The sequence below is a fragment of the Propithecus coquereli genome, unplaced genomic scaffold (assembly GCF_000956105.1).
Source record: "Propithecus coquereli isolate 6110/MARCELLA unplaced genomic scaffold, Pcoq_1.0 Scaffold77, whole genome shotgun sequence".
Lineage (NCBI taxonomy): Eukaryota > Metazoa > Chordata > Mammalia > Primates > Indriidae > Propithecus > Propithecus coquereli.
The window spans coordinates 2126353-2149542 of NW_012153840.1; the positions used below are offsets into that span (position 1 = coordinate 2126353).

The 23190-nt window shown below is 50.9% G+C and overlaps 1 protein-coding gene across 1 annotated transcript in view; it reads right to left on the minus strand.

Moving 5' to 3' along the window:
* Positions 1-9463: 9463 nt before the first annotated feature.
* FHAD1 (forkhead-associated (FHA) phosphopeptide binding domain 1) overlaps positions 9464-23190 on the minus strand; it is a 117496-nt gene continuing 103769 nt past the window's right edge. Inside the window, exons 27-30 of the mRNA XM_012662483.1 lie at positions 21704-21799; positions 21058-21278; positions 20332-20497; positions 9464-9628 (exon numbers count right to left, since the gene is read on the minus strand). Of these exons, the coding sequence (XP_012517937.1) occupies positions 9464-9628; positions 20332-20497; positions 21058-21278; positions 21704-21799 (648 nt within the window). The remainder of the gene's footprint in view (positions 9629-20331; positions 20498-21057; positions 21279-21703; positions 21800-23190) is intronic.

The following is a 23190-nucleotide window of genomic DNA, read 5'->3' on the forward strand; positions in this document are numbered from 1 at the left end:
GAGGCCGGTCCTTTCCCCCTGGGCCCGCACCATCGCACCATCGCAGAGATGACTTGGCAGATCAGCGGCTGGGCCGGGGCTGTCGCCTGTGACTCTGCTTTAGGGGAACTGACAGGGAGATCGTGATGCTGCCGTTTTGATGGGGGCCCCAGACGAGAGGTGTCCTCCCCAAAGGCTTGTAAGACGCGACTGGGGAAAGAGTTCAGAGAAAATGTATCTCTGTGGTCTGGTCTGTCACCTTAAAATTGCAAAGCTGTGGACCTCCAGCGCAGATCCGCTGAGACGCTGCCTAATAATACAGATTCCCAGGCCCCAATCCGGGCAGACAAAACTGATCTCTGGGGTGGGACCCAGGAATCTGCATTTTAACAAGCACCCAGGGAAGTTCTGCTCACTGAAATCTGAGAATCCCTGATCTAGCAGGACTATGCGTGTGTTCTCTAAAGTGCTAGGACAATGTTGAGGACCCTGGTGCCGAAACCGCTCCCACCAGCCAAGGTGCCGAGAAAAGATGGATGGGGGGCTTAAAAACCAATGCTCTAGGCAGAGAGCCCCCCGGGAATGTACAGCCAGCAAGCTATTACGGAGTGATTTGCACAGAACGGACACTCAATTGATATTTGTCAATTTGCTATGTTTAAGAACATTGCTGAACTAATTTAAAAGGCATTTAAAAAACGAGGTTGAGGGAAAAAATCCTTCAAGATTCAGAAAATGTGAAATTTTCAATTACTTGTTTGTGCGATTGTTTCTGAGTCCAATAAAGATGCTCAGCTTAGATGATTTTGTTTTTTTAAAGCTCAGAATTAAGTTCCTGTTAGTCTTGGGCAGTTCGGTCCAGCTACTTGCGAAAGAGGTTTCCACATCTCCCATATGTGGCTCTGAAGGACCCAACAGAAGTAAAATAGCTTGTTATTTAATGAATGTAAAGGACTAGGGTGTAGATTGAAATGTTTGAAACGGTGCCTGTAGATGCTCGGGTTTGCCGAATTCTTAGTCTTTCTCACAAAGCAGCTAATTACTTTCAAAACTCTGGGAAGCCTCACTTTACCCAAATTTATGATTTCTGATGGTTCGGCGTGAAACAGAGCTGCCTTTATTATGAAATGTTTTGCATCTCCTTGACATGGAAGCAAACTCAACAGTGAGGAGATTACGTGAGGGTTTTGCCTTCTTGAAAAAACAACTGTCATGTATGTGAAAAACCTGGGCTTTGGGGTTGGTTTATTTGGATGAGCAGTAGGTATTAAACTCCCTGGTCAATTACCTATTTGGCTGTGTGGACGCAACCCTTGGGAGGGAGGGTGGGCTCCATGACGCCCAGGTGGGGGGTTCCTGTTCATTACCTGTTATATGTTGTAAAAGGGCCACTGGACGCCAGAGCCTTGCTGCTGTTAAACTCAGGCAGGGCTCAGGAAATGCTGCCCGGATGGGTGAGCCCTTTTCACACCTCTTGGGTTGGTTTTTCACCAGGTTTTCAGGGTTTGCAGAGCTCTGAGGCTCTGTGACCACAGGGCGACACCTCAGGCTGCCCAGTGCTCTGCCCTGTTTCAGAGGCCGTGGACCTGGGCCCTGCCTGTAGAAATGACTGCCCATCTGTCCCAAAGCCAGGGATGCATGCTGGGGGCTACATTTTATTTATTTATTTTTTCTTTTGAGGCCATTGGACTTCAGGAAAAGCATCTTTCAGAGAATCAAAGACTTAGTGAATGAAGGCAAAGCAGAGAAAACTGATGAGGCTTGATTGGAGGTGAAACTTCCAGGAAATATCAGTTGCCTTTTAATTAGAGGAAATCATTTTGAATGACCCTGAGTCATGTGCCCCAAGCATAGATTCTGGTGTAAAGAAACGATCTGGACTGGTGACACACGACAGCATTTGGTCACGTGGAAAGAATGATCTTCAGGAAAAATCGCACCCTCGGCGAAGGATTTTTACAGAGGCAGTGGTGAGCCGGAGCCAGTTCTGACAATATTCCAGCAGCAAGGGAGAGAGGCAGACTTAGTCATCATTTCTTATGTTTCTTCTCTCCCTCCCACATCTCCTTGTATAACTGTCTTTCGGGGAGGGGCGAAGTAATATTAAGAAAAACAACAGCACTTTGCAAAGGAGGGGGGAGAAACGAGGAGGGGAGAGAGCGCTGGGAAGAGCTCTTGGGTGATGGGGGAGATGGCGTGAACTTTGGGAACACTCCAGGGCCTGACAGCACTGGGTGGTCCCTCCAGCCTGAGATGCTGGGAAAACAAGAAGGGATTAGGGAGGCTGGCAGAGATAAAGTTGGCTCATAAAATGCAGCGCTCACTTAGCACTTTACAAATACCAGCTTACTAATTAATCATTAGAAACACTCCTTCGTCACCAGAAAACCCTTGATGAATGGAGAAAGGTGCACAGAGGTCAAGGTTCAGGGGCAGCACAAATACTCATTTGGAGCAATCGGAGTGAGCACAGGACAGGGTCACAGCCTGGTTGGCCTCAGAGGTGTCCTCTTTTCTTGCAAGATCTGGAAGCCCTGCAAGGGGTGCCGTGGGGGGAGGAGCTGATTTTGGGCAGGCATTTATGGGCTGCCAAGCAGGGACAGGGGGACAGGAGGAAAGGGGGTGATGAGGGGGCAGCAGCTGCAGGTAGCTGCTGCAGCTGACCTGCATTTGCAGGTCATTAGAAACCAGCCTATCTGTGGAGCTCTCCATTTGTGACTATCTTGGATACTATGAATCTACTTGAAAACCAAGATGTCTTTCAAATTAGTTGCAGATGCCCAGCTGGGCATGTTTTCTGCTTCTCAGTCACAGGCAGTTCTGTGTCCAAGTTTAACACCGTGAGAAGCCCGAGGCTGAGCCCTGTTTTAAACTCCCAAAGAGAGTGTGTGTTTGGGGAGGGGGCGTATCTTAAAGTCCAGCAGTGCTGCTTCTGTGGCACCCTCCTGGACCCCTTCTGAAGACGGTAATAATACGGCAGCCAATTTTGATTTTTATACTTGCAATAGCTACTCTGTGAAAGCAGCGTGTCCAGCCATGTCCAGCAATCGGGACATATTTATTAAGTGTGTTGGGCACGGGTCCTGGAATTCTCCTGGTTGTAGGCAAGGGGTGGGGGGCTGGAATAGCCATTTTTGAAGTGTGAGATTTATTGGACTCCACACTGGGCTACGCTCTTCCAGCTAAATCCCCCTCTGGTTGGACCTAGCACTTATCATCCATAATGAAGTATTAATAAAACATCTGTCCTCCCCGACACAACTTCCTGGGGGAGGGCCCTGTCTGTCTGGTTCAATTTTGGATCCTCAATGCCTAGCGGGGTGCCTGGCCTGAGTGCTGGAAAAATATCTGTTGAATGAATGCATGATTCATTCATGCTCTGCCTGAGGGCCGGGACGGATTGGGTGTTTTCTCAGTGACTCTTCCAGAGCATCCGGTGGCCCATTTTTAGGTCTCAAGGTCACTGCCAAGAAAGAGAAGCTGCTAAAGTGACACCTCTGTGTACCCACATGACTCAACGCAAAGTTAACAGGAGCTCTTAAAAACAAGCCTCTCAAGTGTCCGTCCCCTGTCTTCTCTGAGGACAGCGTCAGCAGCATCAGATAGGGGTTGGGGCCCGATGACCTGCTGGTCCTTGGGCATCACTGTGGCCCAGAGGTCATTTAAGCAGCTCTCTGCGCAGCAGACTAGGCGGAAGGAGTAGGTGGGAGGTCCAGGTAAACACCGCATGTGGCCACTGGCAGGGGCACCTGAGCACTTGGGAAACTGAAAGGGACATTGTGAAATTAACACATAATGAACTGGTGCAGAGAAGGGCAAAATTGGTTGAAAGAAAGCATGGGCCTAGGCCAGGGACACCTGACCCAAGTAAGGTATCTACTGAAGAAAGCAGGTGACTCTCAGAGGGAGCTGGTAAGCCAGGATGCCCAGAGGAAGGGAATGTGCCGAGAAGGCTGGCGTCCTTTCCGGCTCTGTCCCAGGGAGGCAGGTCTCCCGAACCCACTGGCAAAGCCCCTTAGTGTATAGATGCAGCTCTCTGATGGCAAAAGGCAGTATGGTGTGATGGTTAGGGGCTGGGTTTGGAAATCCCAGGGGAGGTGACTTTGGGCAGGTTACTTTACCTTTCTGGCCTCAGTTGCATTGTCTATAAAATGGGATACCTCTCTTCTCCCGGAGTACTTGAGAGGATTAAATGAGAAAATTTATGTAAAGTGTTTAATGCAGCATGTGGCACATTGTAAAAGCTCGAAATGCTCTCAGTGATGAAGATGACAATAATCTGGCTTCCCGGTAGTCACGTGGCAGGCAATAGATGTGCAGACATTAATAATCTAGTCTGGGTGACAGTTTAACACAGGGATCAGTAATCTGGCCCACCGCTTATTTTTATAAATAAAGTTTTATTGGAACACAGCCATGCTCATTCAGAGTGGAGACTTGGGGTTGATAAAGCATAATGGTCCTTTACAGGAAGAGGGCTTTTACTATCGTGCCCTTTGCAGATCAAGTTTGCCAACCCTGTCCTCATCTATCCAGTAGACAACCAGTCCAGCTGGTTCCTGGACTTGGCTGAGGAAAGTGATATATTAAGCAGTTAAAGTTATGAAGTCTGGGCTCCTACACTTGTTCTGTGATCTTGCGCAAGTTACTTACTCTTGGTTTTCACAGGTGAAACAGGAGTGATGACAGTGAGGATTAAGGGGGATGATGTCTGGACCGTGCTTCCCACAGTGTCTGATAGCCAGTAAGGACACTCTACAAAGTAGTTACTATTATTAGCTATTAAACTTCAACTGTCGAAAGGCACAAAGGAACTCCCAGAAGAGGGTCACTGCTGCATGCAGCTCTCTTTGAAGAATGTCCAGCAGTAATCCCGTACAAAGCCAAAAAAGATACGCGAACGTCAAAGGTGAGCGTGTCCATGCAACGTACCAGTAAATTAATGATTCCCCCTCCTTGTCAGTGAAAGCAGGAGATCAGAATGTGCAAAGGGGAGCAAGGTCAAGCCCATGGGGTGGAGCCCGGCAGCATCAGTACGTCAGTCTGGTACATAGTAGGCCCTCAGTATTTGTTGCCTGAATGAAGGAAGGCTGCTTGTTTAACTATAACTGATCTCTCTGATGATAAGACCATGGTTAGCCAGAAGATACAATTTCTGCCTCCGGTATTTTAGGGTCTTAGGAAGGAAAATAGTATGCTAAAGAGAGGAAACTCGAAACAAGGACCTGCTAATGCTTCCCTCCTCAGGACGGAGACATTGCAATGGATTCCTGGGAAACAAAAACAAAAGCGGGCACATAAGGTCATGGATTGGCCCAAAATAACTTGGGACACTGAGCAGAGAGATGCAGGCAGCACATCTTGATGGAAATGAGGCTGAGTTGATAAGCCGAAATAGTCTACGCTCACCAGGTGCCCTAACTTCTGCTCCCCGAGGCCTCTGCACGAAAAAGAGGGACGCATTGGCATTAGCAGGTTTGGGTTTCCTCCTCTCGTTAGTGTATTTCTTTCCTTCCTAAGTTCCTAAAAAATTGGAAACCACTCCACTTATCAGGAGCACACTTTGGAATGCAGATCCAGAAGCTATTTTTTCCCCCCCAGACATTTCATGACTCTGGTTTCTACAACAGCAGGCACTGGTGACGCTGCCAAGTTTCTGGAGAAGGGCACCTTATCTGCAAAGTCACGAATCCAAGAATCCAAATGGGCTGCCATTGGCAAGGGCGGAAGGAAGTTGTTTGTCTTAGCTTCTTGGAGGATCAGAAGAAGATTGGGAGGTTTTGGGGGCCTGCAGGGAAAGGTTGCTGGTAGCTTCTCAGAACCACAGTGGGGGCTGTGTAGCACAGTGCCTTAGTAGACACCAGTTTGGTTGCAAATAACAGAAACTCAAACCAGCTGAAGCAGAAAGGGGGCAGCTGTGGGGAAGAAAAGCCAGTGCCTGGGCCGGGCGCGGTGGCTCATGCCTGTTATCCTAGCACTCTGGGAGGCCAAGGCGGATGGATCGTTCAAGCTCAGGAGTTCGAGACCAGCCTGAGCAAGAGCGAGACCCCCATCTCTACTAAAAATAGAAAGAAATTAGCTGGACAACTAAAAATATATAGAAAAAATTAGCTGGGCATGGTGGCACATGCCTGTAGTCCCAGCTACTCGGGAGGCTGAGGCAGAAGGATCGCTTGAGCCCAGGAGTTTGAAGTTGCTGTGAGCTAGGCTGACACCACGGCACTCACTCTAGCCTGGGCAAAAGAGTGAGACTCTGTCTCAAAAAAAAAAAAAAAGAAAGAAAAGCCAGCGCCTGATTGTCCAAGCCTGACTCTCCGGCTTTGCTTAGCCACTGGTTCTCTCACCTTCCTCATTTCCTTTCAATAAACTCCCTTTCTGCTTAAGTTAGCCACAGGAGGTTTCTGTTGTTTGCAACCAAGGAATCTTGAGGGATGCGAAGGGTCCTAGTGGAAGCTAGCTGGAACTGGCCTTTGCAAGATGAGGAATTAGAAATCGGAACGTCTGGGAATCAGGGAAACTTTCTCCTTCTGTGTCATTTGGATGTATTCAGCTTCAAATAACAGAAAATCTGACATGGGCAGATTGTAAAAATTTGGAGCCCCTCCCACACTGACTCTGGCTTTGTCTGATGGGATCTTAAGAAACACAAGGCAGGTAGAGACTTGAAAGGTGCTTGTGCACTGGGGCTTGTTCTTACCTGCTGCTCCTGGGAACCCCTGACCACATGAACCAGCCTGGTCTAGCCTGCTGGGTGCTGGTGGGTGTGCTGAGCAGAGACAAGTGTCCCAGCGGAAGGCCACTCCAGACCAGGTTTCTCAACCTCGGTACTTATTGACATTTTAGATCAAATAATTCTTCATTGTGGGTAGTTGTTCTGTGCGTTGTAGGATGTTTAGTAGCATCCTTGGCTGCTACCCACTAGATGAGAGTAGCACCCACCGCCCCTGGTTGTGACAACCAAAATTGCATCCAGACATTGCCAAACTTCTCCTGGGGAGCAAAGTCGCTCCTGGTTGAGAATTACTGTCCTACCCCAACTTGCCTGCCCATGACCAGGCATGTAAATGCAGCCATTGTAAACCGTCCAGCCCCAGCCATGCCAGCCCAGACAGGAAAAGTGCCTAGCTTCACCCATGGAATCACGAGAAATAATAAATATTTATCGTTTCAAGTCACTAAGTTTTGAGTGGTTTGTTCCACAACGCAAATGTATATACCCGACTACTGTGTCTTAAATAGATAGGGATTTATTTGTCTCATACAAAAAGTACAGAGGTAGGCAGTCTGGTCACGGTTCGGAGCTCAGTGATGCCACCAGGCACCCACCCAGGCCTTCCAGTCTTTCCACTCATTGTCCTTGGCAGGTGGGCTTTGGCCTCTTGCTTGTTGCCTGGTGATCCCCAAGATGCTGCTCCAGCTCCAAGTCTGAGCTCCAGGCGTGAAAAAGGAGACAAGGCACAGGGACAAAGGGCAACCACTTTCTCCCAGAGAAGCTTGCCTTTTATTCCAGCAGGGAAGCCCTCCCCAGGGGCTTTCACTTATATGCCATTGGCCAAATCTGTACAACACGGCCCGCCCTAGCTGCAAGGGAGGCAGGACAACCAAGGCATTGGGCTTTGAGCCTATATGGCAGAGGAAAGCGACGGCTAAGCAATGACTAAATAGACTTAGTATCTGCAGTATCTGCTGCACTGTCTTTCTGGGTTCTGTAGTTTCTCATCTCTATTTGTTGTGTATCTACTCCAGCCTCCCTTTTTCTGAAGACCGGCTCTGTTTCTCCGAACACAAGGGGGAAAATGGCTGCCCCAGCCCTGGAACTGCATCAAGACTCTCAGCTCCAGCACCAGGAATGATGTGAATGGCTTCCCAGTGTCCCACTTCCCAATACCAAGGACCGAGATGCTGATTGGCCCAGCGTGAATTAGGAGAGAAATCTGATTGATCTGCTTCGGGTGGGGTATATACTACTCAGCCAATCAGCTATGGCTAAGGGAGCAGCATTATGGAGGGCAAACGTGCTGGCGGGGGTGCATTCTCTGGGCAAGGGAGGGTGTGGTCAAGGAGATGCCCAGAGAACTATGCAGTCCTAGGAGTGAAGAGAATAAATTGCCACTGTGGATTGTAACATTGGTATGATAAAAATTAAGGTGTCCTTTGAAAAACCTAAAATGCAGCCGAGTCACACAGGCATTACATTTAACTTATGCAAATTCAAATATAATTTTCAACAACGAACGTATTTTTCACACAGTTTGGCTCCCAAACAGGAGCCAGCTGCTTGCACTGCTGCTTCACCAAGCGATCTGTTCTGGTGCAGGAGAACAACTCGCTGTTTTGGACTTTGGGGATATGGTTCAGTCTAAATAACACCATGTTCTTTATAGGAAATTTCTGGGGTTTTCAAGAGTATTTGTAAGGTCGTTATGCCCCCCTCATGGACTTTAGAGCCTAACCGTGCGTGCGATGTTGTCTCCCACAGAACATCACACAGAGCGTGTCCTATTTCCCCCCATTTTAGTCAGCATAAAAAATACATTTGGTTTTTAAATATAAAAAATATTTTTATCATGGCTTTTTAGGAATAAAAAAATATATTGGTGACTTCTGGCTCTTCTTCCCATTTGGTTTGGCCACGTGGCCGTACAAGAAAGGCAGCGAGAGGCAGGGTGGGTAGAGAGAAGGCAGAACAGAGAGTGGAGCGGGGAAAACGAGCGAGGGCCTCTGCAGACACCACGAGCAAGGAGTGAGTCCACCTGGGCAGTGTGTGTTTGTTGGTGACTGGGAACTTGGCCTGTCCTTGTGGCTGGGACTGGAACTGCTGGGCCATCCTGGGGTAGCAGAATGGACAGGATGAGATGGGATTAGAAACCTACGTTCAAGACCTAATTCTTGAATTTACTAGCTGTGTGATTTTAGGCGGGCCATTTCACTCTCTGGGCCTCAGCTTCCTCATCTGTACAATGGGGGGACATAATACTATTTACTTCCCAGGGATCAGGGGAGGATTAAATGAGAAGTGTTCTGAAGACCACAGAGTGCCATATAAATTGTAGTCATTATTACAGAAGCGATAAAACTGATTGGCATTCTAAATTTATTATAATAAACGGAGATATAAATTCACTATACCATGGCCCCGACAGCCCTGAGGTTGCCATTCTGCCCTGTGGCTCCAGTACAAGTCTTGGGTTTTCTCAATTGTGTCTCTTGGAGCTCCTTGAAGGTCTGATGTTTGGGTACATCGTGACCCAAATGTGGAACCACATAATTGTACCTACCAGGCCTAGGAGTCAGGGTTACAAATCTGTATTCTTCATATACCTGAGTACGCGTACATTCATAGGCATTAAAAAAAAAAAAAAGAACCCCTTCCCCACATTCTCCAAAATACAATATTGTGCAAAATACCAGTCTAGAAAGAAAATACTAGGGTAACAATCTTTAAAGTCCTACAAAAGCATCTTAGTATTTTGACACAGAAGAGTCAGATGACTCGCGGAGGATCACGCAAGGCTGGCGGGACGACGCTTCTCTGGTTCCTTCCGCCGGGCTTCAAAAGCAAAAGGCTGTGGCTGGATCTGCTGGAGGCTTCTTTCTTCAGTGTCTCTCTTTCCTGGTCCATCTTTAGGGTGGCTTTCTTGACTCCAACCTTCAACAGGCAAGAGGAACAAACACACAGATTCTGTAATTGCACCAAGATCCCAAAAAGTTTCCCTCAAATGGTTTTGTTATTTTTTATACACAATATGTAAAAATACATACATACACACACAGATATAAGCAAAAGGAGAAAAGATGATTTATCATTATCATGCTACCCAAAGATAAGCCTTATCAGTGTTTTGGGGTACACTCTTCCAGATATACAGGTATTTCTTCCTGTTTACATTTTCAGACTTTATGGTTTTGAAACTAGGAGTTTCTTATGATGAGCACATTCATTGTGATCATGTTTCTCCTGAAAAGCTGTTACTGAATCGAATGTGTCTTAGGTCTCTGATGGCTTAGAGGAGAAAAAAGGCAGGACATTTGGGGGGGTCCGTCTAACCCTCTGAGCGCTTCCCACCCCCAGGACGAGATGTCCCAGCAGCCAAGTGCGTACCCTACTCCCTGGTCACAGCTGATTGGACACTTGGCACAGCTGCGCTTGTCAAATGATCAACCTCAGGATTTGGGGCTAGGGACACTGAGATGCCACTCACTTCTTGGGCGGGTCCTTTGAACTGGGGGACTGTGAGGTCATCCCTTCCTGTCACACGACTGGAGAGAGAAGAAATCAGCAGGGGTGTGGAGAGGACAGATGACATGTGTTGTGTGTGTGCACACGTGTGTACATGTGCGTGAGAGATGGTGCCCGGCGTCCCACAGCTTCCTGGTTCTCTCCCTCCCTTTTCATGAGGCGTGAATTTCTGTATCCTTATAAGAGCCCCCCGCCCCCCTTTCTGAGTAAGTTTCCGTAAACTGCAGCCCAAGAGTCTCTCTCACACACAATTTTGTACACACCGTAGATATTTCTGTGATTTGAAAATTTCTTTCCAGCAGGGCTTAAACCGCCAACCCTGTCTCCTACAGACCTTCGACTCCAACCTGTAGGACCCCCCTACTCCTGGGGCAAGAGGGCTGGGTGGCTGGCTGAGTTTCAGCTCTGCCACTTACTACCTCACCCTTGGTTTCCTCATCTGTCAAATAGGGACCAGAACATCAGTCCCACCTTCCTCAGAGGGCAGAAAGGAGATTCCGAGAGGATTTCAATGAAAGGGTCTGTTAGGACCATCCCTTAGGCCTAAAGGCCAGTTTAAAAATCACCCTGAGACCTGTGCCAGGAACCGCCAGGAGCCTGGGATGTGTTTAAGACTGCGTTCCAGATCGTTTCAGGGTGGGAAAGGCTAAAATCGCTACACTAGCCCACAAAGTCAATATTGGTCCGAGTGCCAGGGAAAAAGAAAACGGCAAACATCAAAAGCCTTCCCCCTCTAAACAACCCTTCCTTTATATTCCTTTTCATTGGATTTTCAATAAAATTGCTGACTGTGGACGGTTCCCAAATGCCAGTGCCCTGACCCGGTGTGGAGTCGGCTGTCGGGGTTGGAGCCAGGGAGTTTGTGAAAAATAAAGAATCCCAGGTCCCTGGCACCCCCACCCCCAGGTCTGCCAGGAGCCTGGGGTGGGAAGCGCCATAGAAGGAGCTTTGGTTCTCTTTTTGGTGTGACGAGGGAGGGGGCAGCAGAAGGCAGCAGGGAAGGCTGACCTGGGAGGGGATGACACTGGCAGTGCGCCCATGCACGTGTGGGCGGAGGGGCTGGGGAGCCGGCGCTCCACCCTGACACCACGCGTTGGAGCCACCTGCCTCACCCTCAGAGTGAAAAGGCGGAGGTTTAAATGGCAGCGATCAGGTGAAAATTAACTCAAGACACGCTGGGGTGGCTGCTTCCAGCAACTTCGAGCATCTAGGCAGCCCCCTGCCCATTCCACACAAGCTCAGGTCTCCCCTCCCCAGGGAGGCTCCTGCTGGTACCTGGACCGGGCAGGTCCCTGTGAAAACGCTCCTGAGCTCAGTCCACAGGCCATGGCCCTCAAGACACTTTGCACATAGGAATTATTTAATCATTACATGTATTTAGGTTTAAAAAAAAATGGCCCAAGACTGTAAGCCAGGAAGGTGGGGATTTTTATGTTTTCATTGATCTAATTCTGTGTTCTCAACCTTCTTTTCATTATTGCCCCCCAAGACTTCTTAGACATTTTTTCCTAATGCCTCCTACCCCTTTAGAGATAGCACAGTGTACATATATACATATATATGTATATAAAAATCTACATATCTGTATGGATACACATCTGTGCTTTATATAGAAAATGAGTGAGTTTTTGCCCTTGGGCAGCCCTCAGGTTTTTGCTCTCTCGGGGGTGACATTGCCCCCTTGGAGGGTACGTGATCGAACCTCAGCACCTGGACAGACCCTGCCACGTGGTCTCGGACTCTCGGTCAGTGTCTGTTGAGCGGCAGAGGGCCAGGACTGTCTCTCTTTTTGTTCCCCCTTCTCTCCCCAGTGCTTAGCACAGTAGGTGGCCTAGAAAATTTTCCTATTTAGCATACAACCCGCCAACAATTATAAACAACTGGTAGCCACAATGAAAAAAAAAATCAATGAATGGCATTTTGGAGGACAGAAAACAAAAAACCCATAGGGCCTTGAAAAGAGAAGAGATTCCAGTTCTGAAGCTTGCTAGAGAAAGACTTTTATGAATGGGCAAGACGGAAGGAGTGGATCTTACGGGGCCCGCCTTCTTTAAGGTGGTCACGATGACTCTATCTCCCTGTGGACTCAAGGCGGGGGATAGGGGAGGGAGACCCCAACTACACTTTGAAAGGAACCTGGAGGAAATCCTTTGGAACCGAGGAGATCCTAGACACCAAACTCCTAAGCCCTGGCTAGAGGGCTGGGAAATGGGAGGATCACTCTTTGCTCGCGGCTGAAGCACCATCTGCCCGCATTCTGTTGAGGCCAGAGGAGGCCTGAAATTCCAGGGGGCTTCACATCTCAGAGAAGCACAATATTCTCACAATGTCCGGGGCCCATCTGGACTCCTCCGTCATTTTACATCCTCAGCCAAAACCTAGCTGCAGGGCAGTGTCTGCTGCTCCCGTCTCTCCCTGGTGCACGGATTATTAAGCAACAAGCCTGCCTCCTCTTCCCCCTTTGCAGGGTGGCAAAGGTCTCAGGTCTAGGGGAGCCTGGGGACACTCTCTATCCTCCTAACATCCTGCTATGGGCAGCAGCCGCCTTCTAGTCTTAGGACAAGGGTGTTGGTTGAGAAGGGGCTTCTATTTTCCAAAAATGTCCCTTGTATAGAATATCTTTGGTTTTTCCAATGATAATTTTGTTGTCTCAAAATAACTGTGGGCTTTTATCAAACTCGAATATATCTCCTCTCTCATTCACTCAAAACGTATTTAGCTTTCAAGCTTCCTGAGAGCGTGTCTCTACTTTCTGCAAAGCGGAATATGGGTTGGGTCAATTCCAGTTCCAGGGTTGAACTGTGAATGGCAACGGTTCAACATGTCTAAGATTCCGGAGCCTCGATTATCAACTCTTAAAAAAGAGTACTCTAGAGGATGCTCCTTGAAATTCAAGAGCAATGCCACCCAAACCATGTTAGGTTTACTACCTGAAGGAGAGCAAGGGGCACTCACCTGTGGTCACAATCACACGGAGTTCCACAGAGTTCCCCTACTTAGTTGTGTGGCTCTGACAAATTAAAGTCTCTGAGTCTCAGACACCCCAATCTGTAGATTGGGGATGGTAACAATACCCACCCCACGGGGTGCTGCGATGATTGCCGGGTGCTTAGCTCTGTGCCCGGCACACGCCAGGAGCTCAGTACATAGCAGCTACAGTGCTACAGTCAGCTGGGTTCCCTGCTGACATCCCACCCTGCTCTCTCTTCTCTTTCTGGCTCACCTGGGAATTTGAGTTCTGTATCTTTTTCTTCACCATCTCTACAAATACTTGTCTCTTTAATACAGAAAAAATATTAACAAAATTTAGCTTGTGTTCCTCTTTGCCTTTCAAATAAAAGAAAAATGGGTTTTTCTCAACTTGCAGATGCTACCCGTTTGGAACATGGGGCCTTCCCGGGAACAGGGAGTGGCGACGTGGTCTGCGGTAGGTGGGGGCACGGCTCTGGGAGCCCTGGTGCGCTGTCCTGCTGAGTCTCTTGGGGACCTTTGTTTCAGGTTCCAGCAGAGGAGACTGGCCACCTGGGGGGCCGGCGAGGAGCCCTGCACTCTTCTTGGAGGGCGAATCTGCTTTGGCTGGAAGCAGAGCCTCCCAGGGCATGTGGAAGAGGCTACACATGCCCCATGGTTTTCCACCTAAGCCTCCCAACAGCCCAGGCACGATGGGACCCACAATGGCTAAACTCCCTGCAGGGAGACCGGGGGCTATGAGGGGGCCTGTTTGGGAGCCACTGTTACCCCACATCTGAAGCTTTCTATTTCCTGGGGTTTGATCTATAGTTGCTGACACAGGTGTCCTCCAGACGCCTGTACTTCAGGGACAGCTCTCTGAAGACAGAGCACCCCCTAGGCGCTGGAGATACAGCAGGGAGGGAGAGAGCTGAGCTGCGGTCTCCCTCTCAGAGCCCTGAGCTTCTCCTGGGGTCGCCAACCTGCCGCTGCCAGGGGCCAGGGAAGTAAGAGAAGAGGGTGAAATCGGGACAGCAGCAAACCCAGGAGCACGGGTCCTAAGGCGGCCTGTGGGATCGTGGGCCTGGTGTTGCCACAGCATCCCAGTTTCCCAGAGAAGCCAGAAATCCAGCGTATTTTGTGAAAGGGCCCTGTTTTGAAATGTTACTTACAAAAAAAACAACCCAAAACAAAAAACATGCCATGAGCCAAAAGCAGTACATCTGTGGGCTGCCATATTGTGACATCTGCTCAGAGCCTCCCGCCCTGGCATCTAGTTGGTGCTCAGTAAACAGTTGTTGGACAGCTGCCAGATAAAATAAAGGCTGCCGCTAAACTTGAATTTCAGAATGAAAACAAGCACTTTTTAGAAGTATAAGTAAGTCCCATGCAATATTTGGGACATACTTACACTAAATAACTGTTTGTTATCTTATACTAAATAACTGTTTGTTATCTTATACTAAATAACTGGGCATCCTGTTTGGTTTTTCCCCGTCTTTTTTCTGGTGACCATATGTGGCACTTCCAAAACTCACAGAGGAAGCCAGTCAGGCTGTCCTTTGGGACAGGGGCGTAAGTGCTCGTAAGTCTCTTCCATCCTCACAAAGCAGCTGTCTGCGAAGGCTTCCAGCCCGTATTTAGCTGACAGTTGCCCTCTAGGAGGCCTCGAGCTGCAGCCACTCAATATTTATGACAAACTCATTGAGAGGAACTACACTCAGAAGACAGTCACCATGCGAATTCCCAGATATTGTAAAGCAGTGGTTCTAAACCAACCAATCTTCCTTCCTTCCTTCCTCCCTCCCTCCCTTCCTTCCTCCCTCCCTTTCTCCCTCCCTTCCTCCTTTCCTTCCTTCCTTCCTCCCTTCCTTCCTTCCTTCCTCCCTTCCTCCTTTCCTTCCTTCCTTCCTTCCTTCCTTCTGGCCCCCGGCAGAACCCTTTACTCAAGCAAAACCCTGTGAGGACCTTGGCGTATGAAACAGATGAAGGAGAGCTGCTCTGGCGGAAACAAGGTGTGGGGTGTTGACAGCCACACCCTTCCAGGGGACCCGGTGTGAGCATCGCTCCCAAGTCTGCTCCTGGGCTAAGTCCAATCAGTGGACCGCTGAGCCCTGAAGAGCAGAGCCCAGCCCCCACCAGACCTGCTGTCACTGAACTTTACCCGACTCACTGGGAGGTGGTGGCACCCGCCTGTCTCCAGGGCTATTCTGAGAATAAGGCTGTTCCTTGGGATGTCGTTCTTTACATCAACGGCTTTGTCCTATGAACACGTGTGAGCCTCCCACCATGGGGTCTCATGGTGCTGTGGGCTGCAGACCAGGCTGGCTTTCCATTTCTCCTTGGCTGCCAGGAAGGCCGGGGTCCAACGAGGCTCCCCCTGGCAGGTGTGGAAGCCGTCACAATAGACACTTCCCCCTCGTTCCTGGCTTCCTTCTGTACCCACTTTCCCCCCTTCCTTCACCCCACTTATTCCGTGCTTAGGGCAGGGGCTCCGGGATTGCCTGCTCCTCCCTTCTTCTCTCATGACCTTGTCTGCAAGTCCCCAAATCGCTGAGCGCCTAGGATGGCTGCTCCGTCAGCCAAAACGACACGTGTGTTTCCCCTCTGCCTTCTCTCACCTCAAGATACCGCTGTGGATGCTTCGCTTGGCCCTTAGGCCACTTGTTCAAACCGCAGGCAGGTGGGGTCAGGGGCTGGGGCCGGGAAGGGCCGGGAGTAGAGGTGTGTGGTGCTCCTTGGGTGTTCACACGCCCTTAGCGCTTACCCAGTGTGCAAGACTGCCTCTCCTTTGTGTCTGGCTGCAACATCAGAACCCTCTCCGTACCTGCCTCTCTTTCTCTTTGAAGGGACAGTTGCAAGGTGTTGGTTCTTTTGCATTTCTCTGTTCAAGCTCCTCTACGCGTTCCTGAGCGAAAATACCAGGTGAGCAAGAGACTGTTTAGTATGTTCCTACCTGTTCCAGTCTGGGCCACACCTCTGAGGGTTCCAGGAGACACTGGGACTCGCTGGGATTGGTGAGCCGAAGATGGCTGGGGAGTGGTGGTCTTTTTCTTGAGCCGTCTTTACCCACCCACCGCACCACTCTAACCACATTTTCCTTTTGCATCCTTCTGTGGGCCCGAGGGCACCACCCCCAAGCCCCCCTTGTCCCATTCTCATCCTACACAACATCTCCCAATTTCTACTCGTTGGTCAAAAACACACAGTGGCACAGAGGAAACCAAGATCTTGAGAATATTTGGGCCCAAGGAACTGTTGGAAAATAGTGAGTTAAATAGAATAGCGATGATAGTGATGATGGTATAAGAGCACGCATTGAGTGAGTGGTTCTATTTGCTAGGAGTTTTATTTTATTTATTTATTTATTTAGAGACAGCCTGCCACCCAGGCTGGAGTGCAGTGGTGTGATCATAGTTCACTGCAGCCTTGAACTCCTGGGCTCAAGCGATCCTCCTGCCTCAGCCTCCTGAGTAGCTGGGACTACAGTCTGGTGGCAGCACACCTAGCTAATTTTTCTTAGTTTTTTGTAGAGATGGGGTCTCACCATGTTGCCCAGGCTGGTCTCAAACTCCGGCCCTCGAGCAATCCTCCTGCCTTGTCCTCCCAAAGTTCTGAGATTAGAGGCATGAGCCACCGTGCCTGGCCTGCTAAGGGTTTCGTATGCATGTCCTCATGGAATCGACCCTTATGAGTTAGGCACCATTTTTATCCTCATCTTAAAGATGAGGCATCTGAGCTCATTAAGCAGAGGGACGGTTAGGGGCTCCAGCCCAGCTGAGACCACCTGGCAAAGCCAATCCCCTTGGCCAGGATTTGGTTGGCTAGAGCCTGGAGAGGGAGCAGAGCTGCCACCCCAGCCAGAAGCTGCCCGTGCATTTCGGCTGTTCTCACACTTCAAGTCCTAATAAAGGCCTGAGAAAGGGTCTGCGTACTTCTCAAAGGGCATCTTCTGTGCATTTAAAGTTTCTCTATTGAAAATTCTGGTCTTAGCCCATTCATGAGAAGTATCGGCCCTTTCTTGGCTGTAGCCCTGGCCGTATTGACCAACCAGAAAAGAGAGCTGTACAAAGGCGCTGCCGGCTGTAGGGGGACCAGAGGAAAAGCTCGGGGTTTGCCGGGGCTCGTCAGCGGGCAGGAAGCTTTCCGAAAGAAATGCAGGAACTATCCCCACCATCCATGAGTTGCCTTTTCTCTTCGCCGTGGTAACCGCGTGACCGAGCCCGCCACATGCCAGGCGCTGCCCGCGTTACTCCTCTTACCCTCCCCGGCCCAGGAAGGACGTCCCACTGCTGCCAGTGTTGTTGCCATTGAGAAACCTGAGACTTAGAGGTAAAGTCGCCGACCGAGGGTCTCTCAGGGGCAGAGGTGGGCTCGAACCCTCTTTGTTTGACTCCAAAGTCCGCCTCTTAGCTCTGAGGATATTGCTGCCTTACCTAGCAATGCAGAAAGTGGACTAGAAGGGACACAGCCTGGGTCACTGTCACTGTCACACTGTCCCATGGAGGGGCTGAGAGGGCTGAGATCGGGGGGTCTGCTGCTGAGTATCAGGGTAATGCCACCCTCGGTCCACCCTCTCAGGGGCTGGCACCGCCAGCTCTCCTCGCAGGCTGACGGGAGGCGAGGCACGCGCCTGCAGGCCGTAAGCTCGGGAAACGACACCACCAGCTTTGCCGTGATCGCGCTACGGTTCCTATCAAATCTTTCCCTACCTTGTGAGTTCCATGAATTAGAGAGTTCCCAGCTCTGGGTCTCCTGGGGACCCCGACACAGGCTTAACTCGGCCATCTCAGACCCTCCTCCACGGAAGGCTGTCTGGTGCCAAACAGGCTGGCCCGGCCCTGCCTTGCGTGTGAACGAGGCGGCCCATGAATAATGCATGTGAAGCTGATTATGTAAATCCTCAGGTTTCCTTACATTTTCAGCCAGCACATGACAATGGGCTTTTTGGGGCCCTTTGCCGTCCCATTCTATGGTTTGGTGTCTCTGCTTTGGGGTCCGGCCTGCCAAGCCCTGGGGGACGCCTCGAGAAGGAGCCAGCCCTCCAGAGGGCACTTCAAAGGACAGCCAGACCTCTGTCGCTGCCCAGCTCTCCCCAGCGTGGCACGGAGTGAAAGGAAGCCAGCCTCTGCCTGAGGCAGCCCCACGACACTCGCAGACTGAGGCTGTGATGTTTAATTCAGAGCGGTGAATGCTAGAAACGCCACATCCGGGGCTCCGCCAGAGCAGGATGGCTGCCTCCGTGCCTGGGCCTGCAAGCCAGGGGGCCTTGTGGAAGGTTCGCAGGGTGGAGGGTGGGCTTCCGCGGGAACTCACCTACCAGCGCCTGCTGGTTGGGCAGGGGGCTTCCTTCTATGGGGGCTTGGTCTCCTCTCACTAAGGCAGACAACACACACACACACACACACACACACACACACACACACACACACAGCGCCAAGTCGGAAAAGCTACCAATTACAAGGTGGAGACTCGGGGCCAGCCCAGCAAAGAGCCCGGGCGCTGGGGCAGGAGAGCCCTGGGGTGCAGTCCCAGCCCTCCTCACCAGCTGCTGTGTGAACCCGGGCAAGTCTCTTAACTCTCTGAGGCTCAGCCTGCTCGTCTGTAAGGTGGGATCACTGTACCCGGCAGGGCTGTTAGACCATGACTGCAAGGCGCAGACGGGGCCCAAGGCCCGGCCTGTAGACGTCATGAAGAGAGACGGTGGCCATGGTTGTTTTCCCTGTCCGCCTGACCCCGGCCTTGAGATCTGCTCTGCCGTAGGCAAGAGTCAAGGGAAAGGGAGAGTCTGATTCTATTTAGAAGTCACCGTTCCATCGCCCGGAGGAAGCCCAAAGACATGCTTGGGGGCTGCAGGAGTGGATGGACGGAGGTGTAAACTGCAAACACGAAAGCCCTTCTGCCAGCCCCTCGGCAGGCTCAGGGTGGTCAGGGAGCTTTTGAAACCGTCTGGGTGCTGGTCACGGAACCCACCTGAGAGACCACGTGCCCAGGCCATGGGCAGCACAGGGAAGGCAACATCCACCTGCCGGTGCCAGGACCTGGGTGGGTACTTTAAAGACGCCACAAGTCCCCTCACCATCCAAAAGCACTTGGCTCCCGAGTTCAGACAGGGCAGTGTGGATGGCGAGGGATGCCTGCATTGTCTTCCATCCTCACGACCATCCCGACAGGCAGGGCTCTGAGCTCCCATTACTGATGGGGAAAGCGAGGCTCAGAGAGGGGAAGAAACTTGCACAAGGTCACACAGTTAATAAGTGGAAGATCTGAACCCAGGGCTGACTGACTGCTGTACCGTGTTACAGATGAGATACTGGGGGAGGGGGAGAGTCAACCTATTTTGGCTGGGCCCCCAGCGTGAGCCTGGAATCTGGGTTTCTCAAGCCAATGCCGTTTCCAGCTCCGTGCCAGGGAGCACGCCTCATCCTCCTGCCTTTCCTCTGGCTCCTTCAGCCTGGCATGTCCGCCCGCCCGTCCCTTTGGTGGACAAACTCCAACTTTCCTTTGCAACTCAGCGTAGGTCTCAAGGCTTTGGGAGGCCCTCGCTGGTGCTCTAGGATGGGTGGGCGCCCTCCCCTGGGCCACAGAGCCCCAGGCACCCTCCTGACACAGCCCTCACCCCACTGCGTCAGCCTGAAGTCAGCTCTGCACCCGTCTGTTCCACACTAAAGGGTATGGTCTCCAAGGACATCCATCTTCCCATCCACCTGCCCACTTCTTGGTCCAGTGTCCTTCTATGCATCCATCCACCCCTCCATCCATCTGTCCATCCGTCAGCCTGTCTGTCTGTCCACCCATCCATTCACCAAGTAGCTACTGGGTGTCTTCTATGCTCAGGCGCTCAGAATAGCGAGCCCAAATCTCCGTTCTCGGAGAGCTTATTCACCTATGTCTTCCAGCACCTGGCAGAACAGTACGAATATGAATAGCAGCCACCATTTAAAGAGATTAAAAAGATGAGCACCATGAGTCTCAGAGAGGTTAAGAAACCTGCCTCAGGTCACACAGTAGGTGGGAGAGCTCTGGTTTGAACCTGGGTCTGTCTGATGCTGAGGCTATTCTGCCGCCTCCTTCGCAACAGCAAACGCTCCTGCACCAGCTCTGCCATCGCCGAAGGGAGCCGAGGGCAGCTGGGAGCTTCCGCCCGGGCAGAGGCGTCTCACCTTCTGCTGCCTGATGGTCCTGTTGACCCTCTTCTCCTGGTACAGCTGGTGCTCCGTGCGCTCCAGGGCCTCCTTCAGCAGGGCCTTCTCCTCCGCCTCTTTGTAGATGTCGTCCTCCAGCTTGGCCACCTGTGCCTGGTACATCTGGACGGACACTTTGCTCTGCCTGGGGGCACAGGGGGGACAGTCTCTTTTCCCTCGTCGTTCCTCCCATCCTCAGCGTCCCAGACCCCGAAGCCTCTCCAAAGACCTCCACAGAGGGGTCTCGGAGGACCGTCATTACAAGCTGAGAGTGAGACAAGGGTTTGGGAGCAGAGGGCAGCACAAACAGCTCCTCGGCGGAGTCTGTGTGCCGGGAGCGTGGCGAAGGGTGTGCCGCCAGCGCCTCCCACCTTCCCGGGGCCGCAGCTATTGAAAGTACGGAACTGGCAAAGCCACACAGGTGGGAAGTCATAAGCCAAGGGTCACAAAAGGTGCAGCCTGCACAGGAAGACAGCACACAGGACGGAGACACCCGAGCGCTTCTGTGGCCGCTTTCGCGCAGACAGACTCGCCTCCGTCAGGCCCTGGTGGCTGTTCCTCCCCCTCCCTCTCCCGACATTTAGGTCATTCCACGCTCAGGCCTCTGCCCTTTGGTCCCAGACCAAGGTGTCTGCTGCCCGCTTATGTTTAGCCAGGAGAAGGGAGGCCTGGGCCTTTCCCCAGGGACATGGGGTCCCGCGGTACCTGAGCTGTTCAATGTCCTTCTCGTATCCTCGCAAAAGCTCCTCTTTCCTCTCCAGCCGGCTCTTGAGTTCGGTGATCTTATCAAACACCAGATCGAGGTCCCTTTGTCGAAGCTGGCTGACTCTCTCCCTCTCTTTGGGGGAGAGGCACTTCATGGACATGTGACCCGACATGTCCTTGATGTTCATCAGACTTCCCAGCGTTCTGCTCATGTCCATGTACTGCAAGGAAAGCGACTGCGGATCAGAGGCATCGCCCGAGACCGCTGGTGGCCGCTTTAAGGAAGCAAACGTCTAATTTTGTTTCATTCATTTTCTGTAATTGCAGAGAACAAATGCTTTGGAAACGAGCACAATTGGGCTTCAGTACGACTTTCATTTTCTCCACATCCATTCCCACTTTGCCTTTTGCGAGAACCCGGGGGGAAATGACAACAGATGTAAACATTCATTCCAACCACCCAGTTTTCCAAGGAATTAGGCTACGCAATCTCTGACCCATGCTGGGGTAATAGATGGGTCTCGCAGAGTTATTAGAACAACTAAATAGGTATATGAGGTTGATATTTAGCCAAACTATCTTATGGTTAACAATGACTGCAGGGGACCCAGGCTTTGGGGCGGGGACAGATGTCGCGTGTACATACCAGCTTTTCGCTGAGGGCTAAAGCCTCACACACATCCATTCTCCCCGACTTCTCCATTGCTGAGCTGGATCCTGGGTTGTAAAGGCCATTCTGAGGCTGAAATCAGAAAGAAAAACTCTCTCTTGGCATTCCATTGTGAATGTCTCCAACCAGAAGCTAATGCGCTGTGATTACAGAAAAATAACTCAAGAGAGTTGATTTTCATTTTGGTTCCTGAACATTCAGTCTGATTTCTTTGTCAACTGCTTTCTTCTAAGTGTGTTCCTATCCTTCGGAGAACGACTCTTTCTTTGAAATGATACATCATTTGTATCTTTGCTCACTGTCTTCCTTCTAGAACGGTGGCTCTCAGTTGGGGTGATTTTGTTTCCTCCCCTGGGATATCTGGCAGGGTCTGGACGCATTTTTGGTTGTCACAACTGAAGATGGGGAGTGCTACTGGCGTCTAGTGGGTAGAAGGCAAGGATGCCCCCAGATACCCCACGATACACAGGCCGTCCCCCCACTGGTCCAGATGATCTGGCCCAAAATATCAATAGTGCCAAGGCTGAGAAACCCCGGTCTCGATGCTAGCTCTGCAGAAACCGGGGCTGTGTGGCTGTTTGCTCACCGTCCCACTCCCTGTGCACCTGGCACACAGTGGCACAGGAGGGAGTGTTTGTTGAATGAATGACTGTAGGTTAGAAAATATTCCACTCCTTTTATGAAAGGGATCTCATTTGCACGCAGCAGAAACTAGACCCCCAGGAAGTCTGGCCAAATGTCCTCCTCGTGTGGAAGTGGGCAAGCGAGCATCAGCTCAGACCCTTTCCCGGCACGGTGCAGGGCGGCAGGTGTTTACAGCTGTGCCGCTAAGACCTGACACAGCCAGCTGGCTGCAGACAGCTCCAACCAAATGCATGAAAGAGCCACCAGGCCAAGCAGGGAAGGCCACAAACAGCCCTCATGAATCTCCTTACAACGAAATTGGGATTTCAGTGTTTGCCGTGAGCAGCGCCAATGATCGCCAAAGTCATCTCAGCCCGCGGCGGTGACTGGCACTACACTGGAAACTGCTGAGATTTAAAACAAAACAAAACAAAATCCAATTACAAATATACAGAGGCCTAAAATTTTATAGGTCTTTGGACTTTATAGGACTGTGATAGGTAAGGTGGACATATTTGTCTGTATTAAGAGTAGATGTATTTATCTATCTATAGAAATAAGAATAAAGCGGGTGTTTGGGGGTGACAATAAATTGGGCAGATTTGCTGCGAGAGAACATAAAAGGCAGCTCGGCATCTCCAGCCCCCTCAGCTGCACCCTCTGCTCCCCTCTCCAGGACCCCCTCTCTTTTCCTGAAGGTGGCAGAAGTCCTGACCAAGGGTCATTTAAGGAAGAGTCTGGGCTACGAGTTCAATGACACTGTCTCCACCTCCTTCTCTGCAGACTAGCGACCTCTAGGGACACAGTCCTGGCTCCACCATTCATTATCTCTGTGACCT